The sequence below is a fragment of the Salvelinus fontinalis genome, chromosome 11 (genome assembly GCF_029448725.1).
Source record: "Salvelinus fontinalis isolate EN_2023a chromosome 11, ASM2944872v1, whole genome shotgun sequence".
Classification (NCBI taxonomy): domain Eukaryota; kingdom Metazoa; phylum Chordata; class Actinopteri; order Salmoniformes; family Salmonidae; genus Salvelinus; species Salvelinus fontinalis.
In genome coordinates this window covers 31,412,580-31,438,298 of record NC_074675.1, presented here as the reverse complement: position 1 = coordinate 31,438,298, position 25,719 = coordinate 31,412,580, and the positions used below count along the sequence as shown (strand labels likewise).

Here is a 25,719-nt window from a genome sequence, read left to right as displayed (position 1 = left end):
ATCCTTCTAGACCTATCGGCTGCCTTTGATACTGTGAACCATCAGATCCTCCTCTCCACCCTCTCCGAGCTGGGCATCTCCGGCGCGGCCCACGCTTGGATTGCGTCCTACCTGACAGGTCGCTCCTACCAGGTGGCGTGGCGAGAATCTGTCTCCGCACCACGTGCTCTCACCACTGGTGTCCCCCAGGGCTCTGTTCTAGGCCCTCTCCTATTCTCGCTATACACCAAGTCACTTGGCTCTGTCATATCCTCACATGGTCTCTCCTATCATTGCTATGCAGACGACACACAATTAATCTTCTCCTTTCCCCCCTCCGATAACCAGGTGGTGAATCGCATCTCTGCATGTCTGGCAGACATATCAGTGTGGATGACGGATCACCACCTCAAGCTGAACCTCGGCAAGACGGAGCTGCTCTTCCTCCCGGGGAAGGACTGCCCGTTCCATGATCTCGCCATCACGGGTGACAACTCCATTGTGTCCTCCTCCCAGAGTGCTAAGAACCTTGGCGTGATCCTGGACAACACCCTGTCGTTCTCAACTAACATCAAGGCGGTGACCCGTTCCTGTAGGTTCATGCTCTACAACATTCGCAGAGTACGACCCTACCTCACGCAGGAAGCGGCGCAGGTCCTAATCCAGGCACTTGTCATCTCCCGTCTGGATTACTGCAACTCGCTGTTGGCTGGGCTCCCTGCCTGTGCCATTAAACCCCTACAACTCATCCAGAACGCCGCAGCCCGTCTGGTGTTCAACTTTCCCAAGTTCTCTCACGTCACCCCGCTCCTCCGCTCTCTCCACTGGCTTCCAGTTGAAGCTCGCATCCGCTACAAGACCATGGTGCTTGCCTACGGAGCTGTGAGGGGAACGGCACCTCCGTACCTTCAGGCTCTGATCAGGCCCTACACCCAAACAAGGGCACTGCGTTCATCCACCTCTGGCCTGCTCGCCTCCCTACCTCTGAGGAAGTACAGTTCCCGCTCAGCCCAGTCAAAACTGTTCGCTGCTCTGGCACCCCAATGGTGGAACAAACTCCCTCACGACGCCAGGTCAGCGGAGTCAATCACCACCTTCCGGAGACACCTGAAACCCCACCTCTTTAAGGAATACCTAGGATAGGATAAAGTAATCCTTCTAACCCCCCCCCCCCCCCCCCCTTAAAAGAGTTAGATGCACTATTGTAAAGTGGTTGTTCCACTGGATATCATAAGGTGAATGCACCAATTTGTAAGTCGCTCTGGATAAGAGCGTCTGCTAAATGACTTAAATGTAAATGTATGATGCTGCCACCCCCGTGCTTCACAGTTGGGATGGTGTTCTTCGGCTTGCAAGCCTCCCACTTTTTCCTCCAAACATAAAGATGGTCATTATGGCCAAACAGTTCTATTTTTGCTTAATCAGACCAGAGAACATTTCTCCAAAAAGTACGATCTTTGTCCCCATGTGCAGTAGCAAACCATAGTCTGGCTTTTTATGGTGGTTTTGGAGCAGTGGCATCTTCCCATCTTCCTGATTCTGTACTCAGGCTCTGTTTTGTAGTAGACTGACTTCCCACTGTTATAAAAAGCATACTCAATCTCTTCTCCTCCCTGTATGTCACAACTGAGAGTGACTGTCTCTCCACTGAATATCTGGGGCCAGTCTACACACACACACACACACACACACACACACACACACACACACACACACACACACACACACACACAGTTACTCACCTTTCACAGTGATAGTGACAGGATCACTGATGATTGATGATATGGATCTGGACTGGATCTCTCCCTGACACCAGTAGAGACCCTGGTCAGACTCAGCAGCTCTACTGATGGTGAAGGTGGCTCCTTTGTAGTGTGTCTGCTAGACAAGGTCACTACTTTCTTAGTGTTGTCTTTGTACCATGTATACCTCCAGCCACTGTCAGACCCCACTGAACACGTCAGAGTTACTGTCTCTCCAGTGTATGCAGGGTCTGGATTTACGGTCAGTGTAGTTTCAGGAAGAGCTAAGAAAACAGAGAGCAGAATATCAAAACATCTGGATACATGCTTGGTAACTTAATAAATATACATATAGATAGATATATAGTACCAGTCAAAAGTTTGGACACACCTTCTCATTCAAGGGTTTTTTGTTACTTGTCCTATTATCTCCATTGTCGAATAATAGTCAAGACAACCAAACTATGAAATAACACACATGGAATCATGTAGTAACCAAAAAAGTGTTAAACAAATCAAAATATACTTTATATTTGAGATTCTTCAAAGTAGCCACCCTTTGTGTTGATGACAGCTTTGCACTATTTTTCTTTTATTAAGTTAAATTTGGACAAATTAAATGTGTGTACCAACAAGTTAAAAGTTTGATCTTAGTACCATACAACATATTTCTTCAATTATTAAATACAATTTGAATTTATTAGTGGAGGAATCTAAACAGCAATGGTAGACAAGCATTTTTTAAACAACTAGATAGCCTCCTTAAAATGGGTCCCAATGTCAAGTGGTTAATCTCTTAACACAGTTTACTATAACTGTAGCGAAGGAACCCTCAACCATTTACAATAATCACAACTTGATTATACAACACATCCAACAAATATTGCATTTTATATTGATTATCATTGACAGCACATTTTTGGAAGCACTGAGTTAGTACCACTCTTTAGTTCCTGAGTGATGACCTGGTTAAATGTACACCATATCAGGTTTCATTTATGACCCAGATGCAGACAGCTTCAAAGAAATAAAACTTTTTTTTTAGTACAGGGGCAGGCAAACGACCGGTCAAAGGCAGGCAGAGGTCAGTAAACCAGAGAGGGTGCAAAAGGTCCAGAACAGCACGCAGTCTCAGGGTCAGGGCAGGCAGAACGGTCAAATCCTGGGAGGACTAGAAAACACAAGAAACAGACATGCGCAGGGGAACAAACGCTGGTAGGTTTCACGAAACAAAACGAACTGGCAACAGACAAACCGAGAACACAGGTACAAATACACAGGGGATAATGGGAAAGATGGGTGACACCTGGAGGGGGGTGGAGACAAGCACAAAGACAGGTGAAACAGATCAGGGTGTTACACACCACCACACTAACCAGGTCTGCATGGCATTGGCTAAACAAGTTCAGGTTCTCACCGAGATGTAGGGTGGTCAGTCTCTCACTTCATATTTCCACCATATTTGCTGAAATGTCATTTTAGTGCCATTTACTGAGCTTTTACACTCTTTTCTCAATAAGGGATAAAACACCAAAATCAAAGCTAAAGCATGAAACTGTCATCATTTCCATGAATGTCTTTCCCTTAAATTCTTAGTAAATCAGGTAATTAGTGTTCATAAACAAACCCACTAACTCAGTACTTACATAGCAGCAAACAGAGCAAGGTGTGCTCCATTCTGTCCCCACAGACAAGTGACTTTCTCTACAACTACAGTCCTTCTGACAAACCCTTCTACTTCCTATATGATTACAGTCTGCTTAGATCACGCCTGTTCAAAGAAAAACAGAGAGAGAAAGATTCAAGAGATATGTAAAAATACTGTGAGAAAAAATAGTAGCAGTTGATAGCGTGTTTATATTCCGACCAACTTCTCCTTATGGTTGGCTACATGGTCTCACACTGGTTCCTTCCTCATTACTGGAAGAATTGAGAAAGGAAACCTGAATTTCATGAGATCAGAGCTTGTGGTTTTATATCAGTGTCCAGATGTTTGTTTCATGTTGCACCCACCATGCACAGACAGATAGATAGATAGAGATAAAGATAGATAGAAAATAGATAGTGTACTGTAGGCCTCCACTCAAACATTTGCTCATTTGTCAGGTGGCAAGCCTAGCCAGCTACCTCAGTTGTTCCACAATGGAAATTGACATCTTCAGTCACCCCCTTCAATTATGAGGAGTTTAGTTAGATACTGTCTTCATAAATATATATGTTTCTTATTCTGTTGTTTATGCTTGTATTTCAATTTGTCTGTATATGTGTGGTGTATCAGGGCTATTGTTCATGTTCTGTATCGTGTGTGTGTGTGTGTGTGTGTGTGTGTGTGTGTGTGTGTGTGTGTGTGTGTGTGTGTGTGTGTGTGTGTGTGTGTGTGTGTGTGTGTGTGTGTGTGTGTGTGTGTGTGTGTGTGTGTGTGTGTACATCAGAGACAGAGCTGTGCAGAATTTATTACCACTGACCAGAGATGGGAGAAGTACCTAGGTAACTAGATTTCCAGGCTAAAGTGTAGAGTTTCATTAGTTTCACATCATTACATGTTGAATACATTTTTTTTTTGGTACTGTTTACCTCTAAAAATGTCTAAGTGGTTTGAGGTATAGTGTAGAGTGTGTGACACTGTGCCAAGAAACAAGGTGGAGATCAGGGGTGTCTTATCGCCCCCTTCAGGACAGGCCTGTAACTACTCTTCATTCTTGTGGATCACAATATAGAATCTAATATAGTGAACGCTCACATAGCAACAACAGAAACCCTCAGTCTACTGGGTCTGCCCTCTTATTCCTTCCTCTCTCTATGTCATCATATTAGTACAGACATGGGCCACTTCTGTATTGGTTCATATCAGTAGAAGTCAAATCTGGATGTGGTTTACAGAAGACTGACAGCACTATGATGCATAGAGATTTTGTTAGAAAGTGTTGCTTTACATCAGGGGTGTCAAACTCAATCAGCATGTTGAAAAAACACAACGAATTTGCGGGCTATTCTGTTTTTTTTTATCTTTTAAACGTACGTAAAACTGCAACCCAAACTGCCTATTGTTTTGTTCGAAAAAAAAGATGTCCTTTCATAATGTCCACGAATGTACATAGGATGCTGTATATTGCATTTTAACATATATATTAAAAAAACAGATCAATAATATTTGTCGAGCCTTTGCTGCTATGCTTGCAGATGTGCACAATATGCAAAGACCCTAATCAAAACGTATTTAATAACACCAAATAACAACAACGTAGCTCGGTGGTTGAAACATTCAAACTTAAAACATCTTTGTTTTTATTTTTTGCACTACATGGATCACCCGTGCAGTTAAATGCAGCATTGCTGCATGGTGCACTCAAAATGTCTTGAGTGCACCTTGAGACTAGGCTACTACTCAAATGTTTCTGTAACAGGCCTACATGGTTTTTCTTTTCATGGTGTTTTGTTGCAGGTTTATTTTTTTGGGTCATTCATTGTCAAGCTTTAACCTTGGTTGAGCTAACGTGCGCTAATGTGATTAGCATGACGTTGTAAGTAACAAGAACATTTCCCAGGACATAGACATGTCTTATATGGGCAGAAAGCTTAAATTCATGTTAATCTAACTGCACTGTCCAATTTACATTAGCTATTACAGTGAAGAAATACCATACTATTGTTTGAGGAGAGTGCACAACAACAACAAACTTTTATCTTGGCAACTGGTTTGATACATTCACCTCTGAAGGTAAATAATATACTTACATTCAGTAACCTTGTTCTGATTTATCATCCTTTGGGTCTGAAAATATGCACCTACACTGCTGCCCTCTAGTGGCCAACATCTAAATTGCATTTCAAAGATGATGGTGGGAAAAAAGGAAGAAATGCATATTTTTTGGGTTGTATTATCTTTTACCAGATCTAATGTGTTATATTCTCCTACATTAAAAACCAAAGCCAGACAAACATTTCAGTAGCCTCACTAGGACTGTGGCATGTGTTTGTACACTTTCACTCTGCTGTGCAAGTTTAAAGGGACACATGAAAGCATCGGAATTGATGTTGAATTCACTGATGTGAGTGCATCAGGCAGTAATTTCATAAGTAGATGACTCAGCTGTTGACTCATTTATACTCGTTCCTCAGTGGGAGTTGGGATTTGCAAAAAAAGTACAGCACATTTCCAATTTAGAAATGTGTATAGTATGTGTATGTGAGAAATATGACAAATATAAGCACCCACCTGAAAACAAAAATAAAACATTTTAGAAAAGCTCAGTGCCGTTATTCTCGCAAGGTAAGATATTGAAAGGTATTGAAAACAGGGATGACAATCCTTTTGAGAAGAAAAAGAAAATCATACTATACAGCTCAGTATTTGCATAATTTATTTTATACAGTCTTTTTGCTTATCTTCATACAGGATGACAATCAAATCAAATTGTATTAGTCACATGCGCCGAATACAACAGGTGTAGTGAAATGCTTACTTACGAGCCCCAAATCAACAATGCAGTTATAAAAAAATACAGATATGAATAAGAAATAAAAGTAACAAGTACTTAAAGAGCAGCAGTAAAATAACAATAGTGAGACAATATACAGGGGGGTACCGGTACAGAGTCAATGTGCGGGAGCACCGGTTATTCGGGGTAATATGTACATGTAGGTAGAGTTATTAAAGTGACTATGCATAGACGATAACAACAGAAAGTAGCAGCGGAGTAAAAGAGGCAATGCAAATAGTCTGAGTAGCAATTTGGTTAGGTGTACAGGAGTCTTAGGGCTTGGGGGTAGAAGCTGTTTAGAAGCCTCTTGAACCTAGACGTGGCGCTCCGGTACCGCTTGCCGTGCGGTAGCAGAGAGAACAATCTATGGCAATTTTTAGGGCTTTCCTCTGACACAGCCTGGTATAGAGGTCCTGGATGGCAGGAAGCTTGGCCCCAGTGATGTACTGGGCCGTTCGCACTACCCTCAGTAGTGCCTTCCGGTCAGAGGCCGAGCAGTTTCCATACCAGGCAGTGATGCAACCAGTCAGGATGCTCTCGATGGTGCAGCTGTAGAACCTTTTGAGGATCTGAAGACCCATGCCAAATCTTTTCAGTCTCCTGAGGGGGAATAGATATTGTCATGCCCTCTTCACGACTGTCTTGGTGTGCTTGGACCATGTTAGTTTGTTGGTGAAGTGGACACCAAGGAACTCAACTTGCTCCACTGCTGCCCCGTCGATGAGAATGGGGGCGTGCTCGGTCCTCTTTTTCCTGTAGTCCACAATCATCTCCTTTGTCTTGATCATGTTGAGGGAGAGATTGTTGTCTTGGCACCACACGGCCAGGTCTCTGACCTCCTCTCTATAGGCTGTCTGATCATTGTCGGTGATCAGGCCTACCAGTGTTGTGTCATTAGCAAACTTAATGATGGTGTTGGAGTCGTGCCTGGCCTTGCAGTCATGGGGAGTACAGGAGGGAACTAAACACGCACCCCTGAGGGTCTCCTGTGTTGAGAATCAGCGTGGCAAATGTGTTGTTACCTACCCTTTTCACCTGGGGGCGGCCCGTCAGGAAGTCCAGGATCCAGTTGCAGAGGGAGGTGTTTAGTCCCAGGGTCCTTAGCTAAGTGATGAGCTTTGAGGGCGCTATGGTGTTGAATGCTGAGCTGTAATCAATGAATAGCATTCTCACATAGGTGTTCCTTTTGTCCAGGTGGGAAAGGGCAGTGTGGAGTGCAATAGAGATTGCATCATTTGTGGATCTGTTTGGGCGGTATGCAAATTGGAGTGGGTCTAGTGTTTCTGGGATGATGTTGTTGATGTGAGCCAGCCTTTCAAAGCACTTCATGGCTACAGACGTGAGTGCTACGGATCGGTAGTCATTTAGGCAGGTTAACTTTGTGTTCTTGGGCATAGGCACTATGGTGGTCTGCTTAAAACATGTTGGTATTACAGACTCAGACAGGGAGAGTTTGAAAATGTCAGTGAAGACACTTGCCGATTGGTCCTGTTAATCGTTCTGGCCCTGCGGCCTTGTGAATGTTGACCTGTGTAAAGGTCTTACTCACATCGGATGCGGAGAGCGCTATCACACAGTCTTATGGAACAGCTGGTGCTTTCATGCATTTTTCAGTGTTATTTGACTCGAAGCGAGCATAGAAGTAGTTTAGCTCATCTGGTAGGCTCGTGTCACTGGGCAGCTCTCGGCTGTGCTTCCCTTTGTAGTCTGTAATAGTTTGCAATCCCTGCCACATCCGACGAGCGTCAGAGCCGGTGTAGTGTGATTCGATCTTGGTCCTTTATTGATGCTTTGCCTGTTTGATGGTTTGTCAGAGGGCATAGCGGGATTTCTTATAAGCTCCCCGGCTACTAGGAGCGCCGCCTCTGGGTGAGCGTTTTTTTGTTTGCTTATGGCAGAATACAGCTCATTCAATGCTGTCTTAATGCCAACCTCTGACCGTGGTGGTATGTAAACAGCTACGAAAAATAGAGATGAAATCTCTCTAGGTAAATAATGCGGTCTACAGCTTATCATGAGATACTGCACCTCAGGCGAGCAATAGCTCGAGAATTCCTTAGATATCGTACACCAGCTGTTATTTTCTTAAATACATTGTCCTCCACCCCTTGTCTTACCAGACGCCGCTGTTCTATCCTGCCAGTGCTGTGTATAACCGGCCAGCTGTATGTTGATAGTGTTGTCGTTCAGCCACGACTCCGTGAAGCATAAGATATTACAGTTTTGAATGTCCCGTTGGTAGTTTAATCTTCCCGCATAGGTCATCTATTTTATTGTCCAAAGATTGCACGTTTGCAAGCAGAATAGAAGGAAGTGGGGGTTTATGCGATCGCCTACTAATTCTCAGAATGCAGCCCGCTGTCACGCCCTGACCATAGTTTGCTTTGTATGTTTATATGTTTTGTTTGGTCAGGGTGTGATCTGAGTGGGCATTCTATGTTGTATGTCTAGTTTGTCTATTTCTATGTGTTTGGCCTGATATGGTTCTCAATCAGAGGCAGGTGTTTGTCGTTGTCTCTGATTGGGAACCATATTTAGGTAGCCTGTTTTGTATTGTGGGTTGTGGGTGATTGTTCCTGTTATGGTGTTCCTGTGTTTACTATATGGGACTGTTTCATTTTCGTTCATTTGTCGGTTTATTGTTTTTGTTCATTGTTTCAAGTATCCTTATTAAAATGGATAATCATCACGCTGCATTTTGGTCCTCCTCTCTTTCGCCCGACGAAGAACGTTACACCCGCTCTCTGGCCCCTTTTTTTCCGCCTCCTCTTCAGGCAAATCACGGGGCTCTGGACCTGTTCCCGAGAAAGCAGTATATCGTTTGCGTCGGCCTCGTCAGACTAGTTAAAGGGAAAAAAGGATTCTGCCAGTTTGTGGTGAGAAATTGCAATTCTGATGTTCAGAAGTTATTTTCGGCCATAAGAGATTATGTACAAAATAAGTTAAATAAGTTACAAATAACCCAAATAAACAAAGAAACACAATTGGTTGGGGGCACGTAAAACGTCTGCCTTCTTCTTCGGAGCCAATCATTTTGGACCTGACAGTTTATGGTATACACTAGGAAAAGTTTGGCCGGGGTAGGCCGTCATTGTAAAATAAGAATTTGTTTTTAAAACCTCTTGTCAATAGGGGGAGCTGTTAGCACTTTGTAATAATGACGTTCCCAAATTAAACTGCCTCGTACTCAATTCTTGCTCGTACAATATGCATATTATTATTACTATTGGATAGAAAACACTCTCTAGTTTCTAAAAACGTTTAAATTATATCTGTGAGTGAAACAGAACTGGACTTGGAGCAATTTTCCTATGTGTATGTGAGAATGCCACATTTTCCAAGCTGCTCTGAGACCTGTGTATAAATCTGCCTGTCTTCAATTGGTTGAGATGCACTGCATACGCCTTCCCCTGGATGTTAGCGAATAGGGAGACTTGAAATGGAGTCTCTACGTAGATCTCAAAGGTTATAAATCACTTAGCAAAGACGTGTCTGTTCTTTTCCCTCTTCACTCTGACGCACTGAGGACCTTGGCATATTGTACTAGAACCATCGGTTATAGATCTTATGCATTTCCGGCTGTGTTTTTATTCGATATAGGCTTTAAAGACATCATAATCTTGTTATTTTAAACCGAATTATATCAGTTTATGTCAGTATATTGCGATTTTCGGGTATTTCATTTCCTGGCGTTCTAGGGGGCTGGGTATCTCTCTCTCTCATGCTAATGTTTACTGCTAATTGCAACGTTGAAGAGGACGTTATACAACCTAGCAACGATTCTTTTGGACAAAGGACACCTTTCCCAAGATTCTGATGAGAGTTCATCAAAAAGTAAGAACTATTTATGCTGAAAATTCGTTGTTCTGTTGAAAAATGTCAAATGCATAAGCCGCCATTAATTGCAGTGCAGCCTCGCTTTATCGCACGCTGTATTTTGAAGTAATGTTAATTTTAAAAATGTAACCCAGCGATTGCATTAAGAACTATTTTCTCTTTCAATTGCTGTCCAACCTGTATTTTTTAGTCAAGTTTTGGAATAGTTACTGATTAGAATAGGTGCCTCTTCAAAGATTTCTCCTGACATTTTCTGGGCAGCTTTGCTACTTTTCTCATTGTATAACCACGATTTGTGGCGCTAAATATGCACATTTTCGAACAAACTCTATATGCATTGTGTAATATGATGTTATCCTGTTTGGGCTGCAAGCTGAATATTGAAAAAACTGGAAAATGTGTGCACATTTTCAAACGGCCTCCTAAGAAATTTTTTATTTTCCAATATGCATATATTTACTACTGTTGGATAGATAACAGTCTATAGTTTCTAAAAAGGTTTGAATTGTTTCTCTAAGTCGAACAGAAATATTTTTACAGCCATTTTCCCAGCCGAATTGAGATTTTCAAAATGCGATGTGTCTCTTTAAGACCTTCTCTATAAAAGGCCCTTTGACTTGGGACCATATAAACACTTCACACGCGTTCGTCAGGCTGTAATGCGGAAGTGAGAATTGAAAGGAGTCGAATATCTCGTCCATGGACTGAATAACACACCTTCTTGTGAGACCTGCGCAGTTAAAAAAAAATTCCGGGCGCGAAGGATAATTTGGTCTCGGCTTCTGGAACAAGGTAGATAACGTTGAATATGATGTCTGACTACGATATTATTTGATACATGTCACAAAATCATCCTAAAGTATGTTTTTTCAATATACTTTAATTATATTATTGCAATTTATTCTGGACTTTAGATGTGATACGACGGAAGAATTTTTTGAAGAAACGCTGTGTAGCGCCGCAATGCTATTGTGCTAGCTAACCAAAGAGGGAAATAATTCGTTCTGGAACCCAACTAAAGACTCTACTGGACATTGGACCCCGTTACAACATTCTGATGGAATATCAAGAAAGATAAGACCCAATTTGGGATGCTTTTTCATATATCTGTTGAGCTGTGTTGTGCTAAGTGGGCTAACTGTGCTAGGCTAGCGCTTGACCAATGCTAGTGCTGACTTATGCTAGCTTATGTTGTTAGCTAATATAACGATATATTGTGTTTTCGCTGTAAAACACTTCAAAAATCGGAAATGTTGGCTTTATTCACACGATATCTGTCTTTCATTAGTTATCCACCATATGTTTTTCTGAAATGTTTTATGAGGTGTAATTAGTAGCCGACGTTGGTGTATGTATTTTCTCTGGCTACTCCCGTCTGGATTCAGACTCTAGCTATGTGTTAGCATTTTTGGGTAGCATCAATGTAAAACTGATTTATAGCTAAAATATGCACTTTTTATGAACAAAACATAGATTTATTGTGTAACATGTTATATGACTGTCATCTGAGGTAGTTTTTTCTGGGCTCTTTAGGTTGGTTTTAGTTTATTTCGGTTGGCTTGTGCATGCTACTTCAATCATAATTCATACTTCATAATCATATCCATACGTGTCTGTCCACTTTTGTATTTGGTGGTGAGCTAACATAAATATATGTGGTGTTTTCTCTGTAAAACATTAAAAAAATCGGACATGTTGGCTGGATTGACAAGATGTTTATCTTTCAAATGCTGTATTGGACTTGTTAATGTGTAAAAGTTAAATATTTTTTAAAAATAGATTTTGAATTTCGCGCCCTGCAGCTGTTGTCATTTTCGTCCGATTTCGGGCTTGCAGCCCAAACAGGTTATAGGACTGTCATCTGAAGAATTCTGAGAAGGTTAGTGAAAAAATTTATATATTTTGGTGGTTTATACGTTATCGCTATTTTGGCTTGAATCAATGCTGTTGTGATGTTTGCTATTGTGGTAAGCTAATATAACGCTATATTGTGTTTTCGCTGTAAAACACTTAGAAAATCTGAAATATTGGCTGGATTCACAAGATCTGTGTCTTTCATTTGCTGTACGCTGTGTATTTTTAAGAAATGTTTTATGATGAGTAATTAGGTAATACACAATGGTCTCTGTAGTTATTCTAGTTGCTTTGGTGAGAGTTGTGATGGTGGTTGCAATGGTAAACTATGATTTATACCTGAAATATGCACATTTTTCTAACAAAACATATTTATTGTATAGCATATGTTATCAGACTGTCATCTGATGAGGTTGTTTCTTGGTTAGTGGCTATTTATATCTTTATTTGGTCGAATTTGTGATAGCTACTGATGCAGTAAGAAAAGGGTGGAGTAAAAAAAGTGGTGTCTTTTGCTAACGTGGTTAGCTAATAGATTTACATATTGTGTCTTCCCTGTAAAACATTTTAAAAATCAGAAATGATGGCTGGATTCACAAGATGTGTATCTTTCATCTGGTGTCTTGGACTTGTGATTTAATGATATTTAGATGCTACTATTTACTTGTGACACTATGCTAGCCTATGCTAGTCAGCTTTTTTTACTGATGGGGGTGCTCCCGGACCCGGGTTTGTGAGGAAGTAGAGGTTAACTGACTTGGCTAGTTAAATATAGGTAAAAAAGTGATATATATATATATATATATATATATATATATATACAGTGGAAAGAAAAAGTATGTGAACCCTTTGGAATTACCTGGATTTCTGCATAAAAAGGTCATAAAATGTGATCTTCATCTAAGTCACAACAATAGACAAACACAGCCTGCTTAAACCTCTTTGGGATATGGGGGCGCTGTTTCACTTTGTAAAAAATCGTTCCCAAATTAAACTGCCTCGTACTCAATTCTTGCACGTACAATATGCATATTATTATTACTATTGGATAGAAAACACTCTCAAGTTTCTTAAACCGTTTGAATTATATCTGTGAGTAAAACAGAACTAATTTTGCAGCAAACTTCCTGTCTGGAAGTGAAAAATCTGAATTCGAGGCTCTGTTCCAGGGCCTTCCTATTCATTTGCTTCAAATCTATGGCTATACATGCACTTCATACGCCTTCCACTAGATGTCAATAGGCAGTGAGAGGTGAAATGGGGTGTATAGCTTGATCTGAGGTCAAACGAGAGCTCTTGGAATGACACGACCCCAATTTCCTTTGTTCAGGAAGGCGCGGGAAGGAACTCTGGATTGCCTTCTGAAAAGCTTTCGTTATAGACGGCTAATATCTCCGGCTTTGATTTTATTTGATGAATGTGATAATATCATCGTAAAGTACTTCTTTTCAATATAGTTTTATCAGATTATTGAAAGTTTATCGGGAGTTTTGGCGTGTTCCGTTCTCTGCGTTTGGTGATGATGGACAGCTTCGCGCCACTTGGCTAGCTTTGGTTGTTAATTCGACAGGAAAAAAGGACATTCTAAAACCAAACAACGATTGTTCTGGACAAAGGACCCCTTGTACAAGATTCTGATGGAAGCTCAGCAAAAGTAGGAACCATTTATGATGTTATTTCATATTTCTGTCGAAAATGTTTAGTATTATTTTCGGCCCTGATTTTGGGCGCTGTCTCGCTATAACGTAAGCTGTATGTCGTACTAAAGTTATTTTTAGAATTCTAACACGGCGATTGCATTAAGAACTAGTGAATCTTTCATTTGCTGTACAACATGTACTTTTTAGTAAAGTTTATGATGAGTTATTTGGTCAGAATAGGTGAGTGTCAGAAATATATGCGGAGATTCTGGGGAAAAGTTGCTACGTTTTCACAATGTATAACCACGGATTTCGTCTCTAAATATGCAAATTTTCGAACAAAACATAAGTGTATTGTATAACCTGATGTTATAGGACTGTCATCTGATGAAGCTTGTCAAGGTTAGTGAAAAATTACATATCTTTTGCTGTTTTTTTGCGATCGCTAACTTTTGCTGCTGATAAATGGGTTGTGTTTTTGGCTATTGTGGTAAGCTAATATAATGCTATTTTGTGTTTTCGCTGTAAAACACTTAAACAATCTGAAATATTGTCTGGATTCACAAGATGTTTATCTTTCATTTGCTGTACACCATGTATTTTTCATAAATGTTTTATGATGAGTATTTAGGTATTTCACGTTGGTCTCTGTAATTGTTCTAGCTGCTTCGGTGCTATTTGTGATTGTAGCTGCAATGTAAAACTACGATTTATACCTGAAATATGCACATTTTTCAAACAAAACATAGATTTATTGTATAACATGTTATAAGACTGTCATCTTATGAAGTTTCTTCTTGGTTAGTGACTAATTCTATCTCTATTTGGTCGGTTTTGTGCAAGCTACCTGTGCTGTGAAAGAAATGTCTGTGCTTTTTTGTATTTGGTGGTGAGCTAACATAAATATACGTGGTGTTTTCGCTGTAAAACATTAAAAAAATCGGACATGTTGGCTGGATTCACAAGATGTTTATGTTTCATTTGCTGTATTGGACTTGTTAATGTGTGAAAGTTAAATATTTCCCAATTTTTTTTTTTGAATTTCGCGCGCTGCCTTTTCAGTCGAATGTGGGGGGGTCCGCTAGCGGAACCCCGGGGCTGTAAAGGTTAAACTAATAACACACAAACAATTTTACGTTTTCATGTCTTTATTGAACACATTATGTGAACCCTTGGATTTAATAACTGGTTGACCCTCCTCTGGCAGCAATAAACTCAACCAAACGTTTACTGTATTCTTAGGATGTCTGGTGTGAACCTCTCTCGAGGTCATGCCACAGCATTTTAAATCGGGTTGACATCAGGACTCTGACTGGGCCACTCGAGAAGGCGTATTTTCTTCTGTTGAAGCCATACCGTGGTTGATTTACTTCTGTGTTTTGGGTCGTTGTCCTGTTGCATCACCCAACTTCTGTTGAGTTTCAATTGACGGACCGATAGCTTTACATTCTCCTGCAAAATGTCTTGATAAAATTGGGCATTCATTTTCTCCGTTGATGATAGCAAGCTGTCCGGGCCCTGCGGTAGCAAAGCAGCCCCAAACCATGATTCTCCCTCCACCGAACTTTACAGTTGGGATGAGGTTTTGATGTTGGTGTGCTGTGCCTTTTTTTCCTCCACACATAGTGTTTTGTGTTCCTTCCAAACAATTCAACTTTAGTTTAATCTGCCCACAGAATATTTTGCCAGAAGCGCTGTGGAACATACAGGTGCTCTTTTACGAACTTCAGACGTGCAGCAATGGTTTTTTTGACAGCAGTGGCTGTCTATACATTACAATTCTACCTGTGATTACAAAAGTACAATGATTAATGTTTTCCTTTAGCTTGAGGTTAAGATTCAGTGATAGACCTTGTAAGTGCATGAAAAGGTCAACTGTACAATGTCATATGTCTGTGTGTTAAAACTATACTTAAGGTAACAGATGGATAAAGGGAACCAAGAGTTCCTGTTGTTGCTATGTTCCAGTCTTACTTCTGCTAGCACATGATAGCAATAAGGGGAAGAGTGATTGCGAAACTAACTGCGAATAACGCAATAAGATGAACACCGCCTAGCAGAGACATCTTTGTATTAGCAACTATGAATTATGAGTTTATATGGTATTAAAGTTAAGGGACACCACCCCGGGCGGGGTGATCCTCAGTAGGGGATAAAACGGGAAAACACCCTCTTTTGTGCTGAGTGTGTTACTTGCAAATTACTGTAAGTGTATACTCCGGGTTGCAATCCAGCTTGCGATCCTTATTAAACAAACTAACCTCTGATCAAAGAAGTTTCCTGTGGTCTCTTGTATAACCTGTTAGGGCTGAAGGGGCAGCATTGAGTAACCTGGAAAGAGGTGGTCATTTCAAACGGCCTCGTACTCAATTCTTGCTCGTACAATATGCATATTATTATTAATATTGGATAGAAAACACTCTCTAGTTTCTTAAACCGTTTGAATTATTTCTCTAAGTGAACCAGAACTCTTTCTGCAGCCCATTTCCTATCCGGAAGTGAGATTTCCAAAAGCGAGGTCTTTTTTCAAGAGCTTGTCTATAAAAGGGCATGTCACTTGGGACTATAGAAACACGTCATACACCTTCCCCTGGGTGTCAAGCGGAAGTGAGAGCAGAAATTACTTGATTATCTCGTTCTGGGATTGAATACACCCTCTTGGAGTGAGAGGTCCGCCATTATTATTTTTTTCGAAGGCGCGAAGTTGGACCTGGAATTGCCTCCTGGAAAACCGTCGTTATAGGTGAATATGATCTCCGGCTTCGATTTTATTTGATACATGTCACAATATCATCCTAAAGTATGTTTTTTCAATATAGTTTAATTATATTATTGAAATTTATTCGGGACTTTAGACGTGATGCGTTGGAAGAATTTGTTCAAGAAGGAGAGGTTAGCGCCGCACGGCCAGTGTGCTTGCTAATTCAAGAGGGAAATAGTTAGTTCTGGATCCAAACAAAGACGGTTCTGGACAATGGACCCCTTGTACAACATTCTGATGGAAGATCAACAAAGATAAGGACCCAATTTAGGATGCTATTTCATATATCTGTCGAACTGTGCTATCGCTACCGATTACTTGGAATCAATGCTGTTGTGTGTTAGCTATTGCAGTAAGCTAATATAACGATATATTGTGTTTTCGCTGTAAAACACTTAAAAAATCAGAAATATTGGCTGTATTCACAAGATCTTTGTCTTTCATTTTGCTATACACCATATATTTTTCTGAAATGTTTTATGATGAGTAATTAGGTAGTTGACGTTGGTGTCTGTATTTACTCTGGCTACTCCCGTGCTATTTCTGACTGTATCTATGTCACGTTCCTGACCTATTTCTGTTAGTTTGTTGTATGTGTTAGTTGGTCAGGACGTGAGTTTGGGTGGGCATTCTATGTTTTCTGTTTCTATGTTGGTTTAAGGGTTGCCTGGTATGGCTCTTAATTAGAGGCAGGTGTTTTGCGTATTCCTCTAATTGAGAGTCATATTTAGGTAGGTTGTTTCACAGTGTTCGTTGTGGGTGGTTGTCTCCTGTGTCAGTGTTTGTCGCACCATACTGGACTGTTCGGTTTGTTTGTACATCGTTCTTTTTGTGTAGTCTATTTTTCCCTGTTCGTGCGTTCTTCGTGTTTTATGTAAGTTCGTATAGTTCAGGTCTGTCTACACATTCGTTTTGTTATTTTGTTAGTTACTTCTGTTAGGGCTGTCTCTCTCCTCATCCTCGGACGAGGAGAGGAGAGAAGGATCATCAGACCAAAATGCAGCAGTAGGGAAATAAGCCATCTTTTTATTTAACACGACGATGATGGCAACACGAAAAACAAAACACTTTCAAATCTACAAAACAAGAAAACGACGTTGACGAAACCTGAACATAAACTTACATAACTAAACGTAAACTCACGGACAGGAAACAGACGACATCGAAACAAAACGAACAGCCAAACAGTCCCGTATGGTACATACATTACACGACACAGGAGACAATCACCCACAAACAAACAGTGAGAACGCCCTACCTAAATATGACTCTTAATTAGAGGAAAACGCAAACCACCTGCCTCTAATCAAGAGCCATACCAGGCAACCCAAAACCAACATAGAAACAGATAACATAGACTGCCCACCCAAAACACATGCCCTGACCATAAACACATAAAAAACAACATAAAACAGGTCAGGACCGTTACACTTCAAGTATAGTTCATTTTCTGTCTTCGTTGTTTTGTCGTGTCTTAATAAATCATGTCATTTCACAACGCTGCGCCTTGGTTCAATCACTACTCCTCCTCTTCGTTTGAAGAGGAGGAGGACTACCGTTACAAGCTATGATGGTAGCATCAATGTAAAACTGATTTATAGCTCAAATATGCAAATTTTTCGAACAAAACATAGATTCATTGTGTAACATGTTATAGGACTGTCATCTGAGGAAGTTGTTTCTAGGTTTGTTTGGTTGGATTTTGGTTAGTTAGGTTGGCTTTGTGCATGGTACCTGTGCTGTGAAAAATGTCTGTCCTCTTTTGTATTTGGTGGTGAACTAACATAAATATACGTGGTGTTTTCGCTGTAAAACATTTTAAAAATCGGACACGTTGGCTGGATTCACAAGATGTTTATCTTTCAAATGCTGTATTGGACTTGTTAATGTGTGAAAGTAAAATATTTAAAAAAAAAATCTTTTGAATTTCGCGCCCTGCACTTGAGCTGGATGTTGTCATACGTGTTCCGGCGTCGGGATTGCAGCCCAAACAGGATAACATAGGGCAGAATTGCAATAAGATATTTGAACGCTGTTGGATTTGGGTGTATTAGCACTACGGGAGTCTTGGCGTAGCTGGAACAGCTTATGAGTAGCCTCTTTTTCCCGGACAACGGAGAATCAAACACTTTACGAACTTCCGCCACGAACCCCTCTAGACTAAGGCTGACGGTGGACTGTTGCTCCCACACCGCCGTAGCCCAGGCGAGCGCCCTCCCGGACAGCAGCGTTATGACGTACGCTATCCTCGAGTGGTCCGAGGGGAACGAAGAAGGCTGCAGCCAGAAAACGAGGGAGCACTGGGAGGGAAAAACCCGACAGGTTCCCGGAATCTCCAGCGTAGCGCTCCGGAGGAGGTAAGTGGGATTCTCGGGACACTGGGGTAGGCTGGGAAATTAAGAGTGTGACCCGCTGCCCAGTGGGGAATCCGTGGATTTGCTCCAGCAAAGTCTTGAATGCCTGGTCATGGCGTTCTGCCAGGGTTTGGAGTCCCTCCATAAGACATTGCAGTAACTCCTAGTGTTGTCCAATGGTGGCTCCTTGCAGGGAGACAGCATTGTGGAGCTAGTCTGAGTCTGCTGGGTCGGTCATGGCCAGTTCGTATTATCACGTATTAGGGAAGACCCAGATGCAGACAGTGTCGAAGTAACAAAAGTTTATTACTAGAACAGGGTGCAGGCAAAATGACAGGTCAAGGGCAGGCAGAGGTCAGTAATCCAGATCAGAGTCCAAAAGGTACAGAACGGCAGGATTCAGGGCAGGGCAGGCAAAGGTCAATAATCTAATGTGGTGGGACAAGGTACAGGACGGCAGACAGGCTCAGGGTCAGGGCAGGCAGAATGGTCAAAACTGGGAAAACTAGAAAACAGGACTAAAAATAGACAGGAGCAAGGGAAAAAACGCTGGTAGGCTTGACGAACAAAACAAACTGGCAACAGACAAACAGAGAACACAGGTGTAAATACACAGGGGATAATGAGGGGAGATGGGAGACACCTTGTGGGGGGTGGAGACGAGCACAAAGACAGGTGAAACAGATCAGGGTGTGACTGCCCTATACTTCCACTCCAATGATTTGAAATGCCCCCTCATTAAGCCTGCCAGCAGATCCACGGAGTCCCCCACTCTCTTGTTGATGATCAGAGGAAACCCACACCTGAAACACACACATTCTGACATCAATCAATGGTTGCACACTATATTACAATGATCTTATTACTGTGTAAGTATTCATGTAGTACGGAGTAGCAAGTGTTGTAATTACTCATTGTTACACTGTAATACTTGTTACAGTGTGCCTACATGAATAATTACACAATAATACACTGCAATGCAAAGTCCTACCTAATCAGTAATTGAAAATAATGGATTGGATTTATATAGCGCATTTCCAGGTTTCATTTATACTGTATGTGGCACATCACATATTTTCCCTCTATATCTTTACGTATCTGAGTGTGTGGGTCCTATTTTACTTCATTAAAGTCCACTCCTCCCCCACATTCAGCAGAACAGGATGAGATGACAGGAAAAGAGAAGTGGGGGTGGATCTGATAACCCCTCCTCAGCTCACAAGTACAAATACCACTCTGTTTACTGTGCAATTATTCACCATAAATGCATCATACACTGCAAGGCGACATTATAAATACATGTCAGTCTGAAGAAATGTATAATAAACCCTTACAGAAAAAACCCTCATCATGAATTAAGAAAAATATATAGTTACAGTTCATTGAAGAATTTAAGGCAGAATTGCGGTTATCCTAGTCTGGCAATGTATCATATTATGTAATAGAAACAATAATTTGATACAGTTCCATATCGCCTTAAATGTAATGAATGACAGCCATTAGGCACAGGGTCTTAAGATCTGTTACGTTCTAGAAGCACTGCAACAGCTGCTGTCCCAACCACACCATCGGCACTCATTCAAAACTGCAGAGTCAGTACATCATGTTATGTTCCTGAATATAGGTATTATGTAGGTGTTATCAAACAGTAATAAAGCAAACGTTTCGAGATATCCAACCAATCACTGATGACTAGGCATTCTTACAGGCAACACACACCATGTAAAAACCAACAAGGAAGTTGGAGAAAGCTGACGGTTTTCCTTACTTTATCATGCAAGCAAGCACATGCAATAGATCCTGTTTGGGGATGATTCTACCCTCTTGGTTTCACATTAGAATAAGGAGACCGTAGAAAAGACCTTAAGCAGCCAACTGACTAAAGGCAGTAAGTGGTTGTCCATTTAGGCAAGACAGAATGTATCCTGTTTGGTTCCAAACACAAAGTGAAAAACTCTTCCAACTTCTCGGTCAGGTTTAATAGTGTAGCCGTGAAGGAAAAATGCTCTGTTACATTCATTGGGATGTGAACTGGGACCAACACATGACATGCGAACTTGTGTCTCTGGAGGCCATTGGGAATGTTCACTCCAGGACAAAGTTCCTGGATAGAGAGACTATGAGGACCCTGGCAACATCTCTGATACAGGGCCACTATGACTATGCTTGTATCTCATGGTTCAGTGGCATAACAAAACATCTGAAGGAGAAACTTCCAACGGCCCAAAACAAACTAAAGGGACAGTTTCCAGTTGATCTGGTGGTGGTGCAGATTAAACTGTTGATGGTTTTTAAAGTGATACATGACCTTTCCCCCAGTTACCTGTCTGGTTATTTTAATGTCATTACAGACTCTCATAGCATCACACCAGAGCCAGTGTTGCCAATATGAGACCACAGCTCTATAGGAGCATGGCTGGAAAAAGCTCTTTCCTTAACACTGGTGCAGAGGAATGGAATGGTGTACCAAACCATATAAAATCTATCAATACACTAGGGAGTTTTAAGATAAATCTTAAGACATGGTTTATGGGCAAAATGCTTTAACTGTACAAGAAAGTATCATTGTTTCAATGAACGTTACTTGGTAATCTATTTCCTCCCCATTGACGAGATGTATTTGAGAGGTATTTTGTTTTCCTTGTGTAGATTTTTGTTTTCATGTATTTTCAAGAGGACCACGATGGGGAAACGTTTTTAAAATTGTTTGTGTAATCCTCGTTGATGTTTTTTTATGGTTGTATTGTGTTTAAAATGTTCAAATTTACACAAATAATTATAAAACTTACCATAGTGGAGGTTGGAGAAGGACTATTTTCTGTTTGGAGAAGCAGGAGAAGGGACCTCCAGACATCTCCATAAGGATTTGACTGTTTCCTCTGGCTGTATGTCCTTGTCTATCACTGTCACTGGTAGCTAGCAGTTGACTAACCAAAACACACAGAGAAGTAATAGTAGAGTAGAGAAAGAGCAGAGACTTCCTTTTGATGAGGGCTGCTGTTCTATATATAATTCCTGTATGATAGCTGAAAAAGAAGTTCCAGTCTATAGTTGCTCCATGAAAACAACCATTCGCTCAGCTTGAGAGTTAGAAGATGAGGCGTGGGTGTGTTTGGGGTCTGTCACTGTGTTGATCAGTCTGATGGTGGTGGTTTTGGAGCATGTGTTTCCTAGCTGCTGCTGGTTGTGTGGTTCGTGGTCATGGTGTTTCACAGACACCGGTAGCTTTGTTACTTTATGAGCAGACCACTCAATGTTGCAGAGAAAGAGAAAGGAGGGAGGTAGAGGGCGAACGAGAGAGAGAAAGAGAAGGTGATAGAGAGATAGAGACAGATAGAGAGAAAGTGGGGGTTAGAGAGAGGGATCGGGGGAAGAGAGAGAGAGAGAGCGAGACAGACAAAGATAGAAAATGATAGACAGAGAGAGAAAGAGACATCGAGCGAGAAAGACAGAGAGAGGAAGGTTAGAGAGAGCGAAAGAGAGAGAGCAAAAATATCATAACAGTGTGTGTGTGTTTTCATCTAGGCTTCATATACCTGCAGAAGTCTTTGCATGACTTCTTCTGCATGCTCATAGGTCAGTGTGACCGAGGGACATGAAACACCTGCCAACTTTCTCATTAGGTAGTGGGTCCCAGGATACTCACAAAGGCCCCCCCCCTTCTACGTTTCAGGTAACATCCTGTGGTGATGTCACTTTCTGTGACTTGTGGTCTCCGTGGCGACCTGTTTCTGTTTCTCAGGAGCAGTGACAATGACCGGGCTGCTGGATGTCTGTCTGACAACATAGACATAAACACATAGACACGGAAACACCCTAACTGGAACAGTGACCTTCCAGACCATGCAGGGACACTGAAAATAGCAGTCAGTCATACATCACCAATGTCATTAATCGTTATTATCTGTCTGTAGGATGAGGAGGCAATATGGGAGAACTGGTAGTCATGCATACATAGGTTACTAGTTGGAATTCAACACAGTAATGAAAATATTCAATATTGCTTCCATTTAAATTCCACATCCTGGCTAATGAGTCTTACCTTTGCTTACTTGGAAGATCCCTTTGCCATCTTAGACGTGCGTGTCCACATTCCAATATTAAAAAAGTGATACACAGTACCAGAACCAACCAGCTCCTCAGAACTCCAGCAGAGTATATGACATCGTAAAACTGAGAAGAACTGTTCTTTTCAGGCACACTCTTGGTGTGGTGTTCGGCATTTGAACTTTGTTCATGAGGCATTTATGTTATATTTCTCAAGATTCAATGGGTAGATATAATTAAGTCCAAAAATGGATGCAGAAATAGCAGATTGCCCCTTTAACCCCCACCCCCACTGAAAAGGCAGAGCCGCGAAATTCAATTATTATTATTTTTTTTTATATTTAACTTTCACACATTAAAGTCCAATACAGCTAATGAAAGACACAGATCTTGTGAATCCAGCCAACATGTCCGATTTTTAAAATGTTTTACAGGGAAGACACAATATGTAAAGATGTAAATCTATTAGCTAAACACATTAGCATAATCCACCATCTTTTCTTTGTCCACCAACACCAGTAGCTATCACCAATTCGGCTAAACTAAGATATTGATAGCCACTAACCAAGAAAAAAGCTCATCAGATGACAGTCTGATGACATATTTATGGTATAGGATAGGTTTTGTTAGAAAAATGTGCATATTTCAGGTAGATGTCATAGTTTACAATTGCACCCGCCGTCACAAATGGACTAGAATAAATACAATGAGCAACGTGTTTACCTAACTACTAATCATCAAACATTTCGTAAAAATACACAGCATACACTAATCGAAAGACACAGATCCTGTGAATACAGACAATATTTCAGATTTTCTAAGTGTCTTACAGCGAAAACACAATAAATCGTTATATTAGCATAGCACATGTGCAAACATTACACCAGCATTGATTCTAGCCAAAGAGAGCGATAACGTAAACATCGCCAAAATATATTAATTTTTTCACTAACCTTCTCAGAATTCTTCAGATGACATTCCTGTAACATCACATTACAACATACATATACAGTTTGTTCGAAAATGTGCATATTTAGCCACCAAAATCATGGTTAGACAATGACAAAAGTAGCCCAGCTGGTCAGAAAATGTCCTGCGCCACATTAGACAGTGATCTAGTCGTATACATAAATACTCATAAACGTGACTAAAAAATATAGGGTGGACAGCGATTGATAGACAATTTAATTCTTAATACAATCGCTGATTTACATTTTTTAAATTATTCTTACTTTTCAATACAGTTTGCGCCAAGCGAAGCTACGTCAAACAAGATGGCGTCCTAAGCCATTAACATTTTTCGACAGAAACACGATTTATCATAATAAATTGTTCCTACTTTGAGCTGTTCTTCCATCAGAATCTTGGTCAAAGAATCCTTTCTTGGGTATAATCGTCTTTTGGTCGAAAGCTGTCCTCTTGCCATGTAGAAATGCACATTGCGTTCGGCATGAACTGGAACAGTGCCCAGAGATTCACAGTGTCTCAGAAATAAATGTCCCAAAATCGCACTAAACGGGTATAAATTGCTATAAAACGGTTTAAATTAACTACCTTATGATGTTTTTAACTCCTATAACGAGTAGAAACATGACCGGAGAAATATTACTCCCTACACTAATGCTTGGAACAAGTGCGGGTCGGTGTCCTCCGCGCGCCTGACGCAGCTGGAAAAGAGTTCCTACCTACATTTTTTTTTGATTTATAGTGGCTGTGATTGGGCAATCGACACCATTCAAATCGTCATCACGTAAAAGCATCCAGGGGAAGACGTAAGCAGTGTCTGTATGCTCATAGCAATAACAGTGGCCTTTTAACTGACTCCAGATCAGGGGCCAAAATGTGTGAAATCTGACTCCATGTCAGGGAAATTGCTGTAGAATGAGTTCTGTTCCACTCAGAGACAAAATTCCAACGCCTATAGAAACTATAGACTGTTTTCTATCCAATAATAGTAATAATATGCATATTGTACGATCAAGAATTTAGTAGCAAGCCGTTTAAAAAATTACACGATTTACATAAATAGTGACAACAGCACCCCCTAGCCTCAACAGGTTAACTCAAAACATTTGGGAGCCTAAGATCTATACTAGACTTAAAGGAGGTTTGACCGAATTAGGTTGTATGGAAACATTTACGATGCTAACATCCATTTACTGTAAGAAAGCACTCATTCCATCAGGTGGATAAAAATAAAAAAAGTTTATAAAAAAGCATAATGCAAAGATAATGTAAATGTACAGGCCATTAGAAGAAAACATGAATAATACTTATAATATTTTGGAAATTCCTATGCAAATATGTTATTCTATCATCTGAATAACAGACATAATAAATCAAAGATAATCCATTGTAATACATTTACAACAAAACAATACAATTCAATACACAATACAAAGCAGATACAATTACTGTATCTGCAGATAAGATCCGTTATCATTACACCATGCAATACAAAAAGCTGTTACAGTAATACACAATCAAACCATGCTTAAATCCAATATATCTGTTGGTAAATAAAATAAGAAAAAAATCCTTAATGTACAAGGTGTTATTGTGTGCGTGTGTGTGTGTGCGTGTGTGTGTTTGCGTGCGTCCCGCCATCCCGCTATCCCTCCATCCATCCATCCCTCAAGGACCTGCAACATATCACCACACAAAGTAGTTTAGGACACGCAGTCAAACAAACTCTTAAGAATCAAACAAATAGACGTCCTTTAAGTAGTGTTGAAATCTAGCTTGAAATATACTTATTCATGTTATCACTCTAGAATCGATTGATTACTTCACATGTATAAGGAATGTATATGTTGGGGCCAATGAAGGGTAGATGGGAACTAGGTGTGTGGAAAGTTACTGAGTGTAGAAAGTTCATATTCTGTTCCATGTTTCTAAGGAGGGAGATGAAGGGCAATAGTTAGTCTCTGATAAGGCAGGCCAGCTGCGGAACTAGGGAGGAGCGAAGAATGCGTCTTGACGTCGAATCAACAGATGAAGTGAGAAGAAACCGCTGGGAGGGAG

At 40.8% G+C, this 25,719-nt stretch overlaps 1 protein-coding gene and 1 long non-coding RNA gene across 2 annotated transcripts in view; both read right to left on the bottom strand.

The window, feature by feature from the left end:
• Positions 1 to 18,935: 18,935 nt before the first annotated feature.
• LOC129865529 (uncharacterized) lies at positions 18,936 to 21,881 on the bottom strand. The gene is made up of 2 exons (XR_008761389.1): positions 21,438 to 21,881; positions 18,936 to 19,451 (listed from the first exon to the last, which is right to left on the bottom strand). It is a non-coding gene; the product is annotated as an uncharacterized LOC129865529 (long non-coding RNA).
• Positions 21,882 to 24,881: 3,000 nt separating this feature from the next.
• Positions 24,882 to 25,719, bottom strand: part of LOC129865527 (basement membrane-specific heparan sulfate proteoglycan core protein-like) — a 31,627-nt gene continuing 30,789 nt past the window's right edge. Inside the window, exon 17 of the mRNA XM_055938390.1 lies at positions 24,882 to 25,337. Within this exon, the coding sequence (XP_055794365.1) occupies positions 25,330 to 25,337 (8 nt within the window). The 3' untranslated portion in view covers positions 24,882 to 25,329. The remainder of the gene's footprint in view (positions 25,338 to 25,719) is intronic.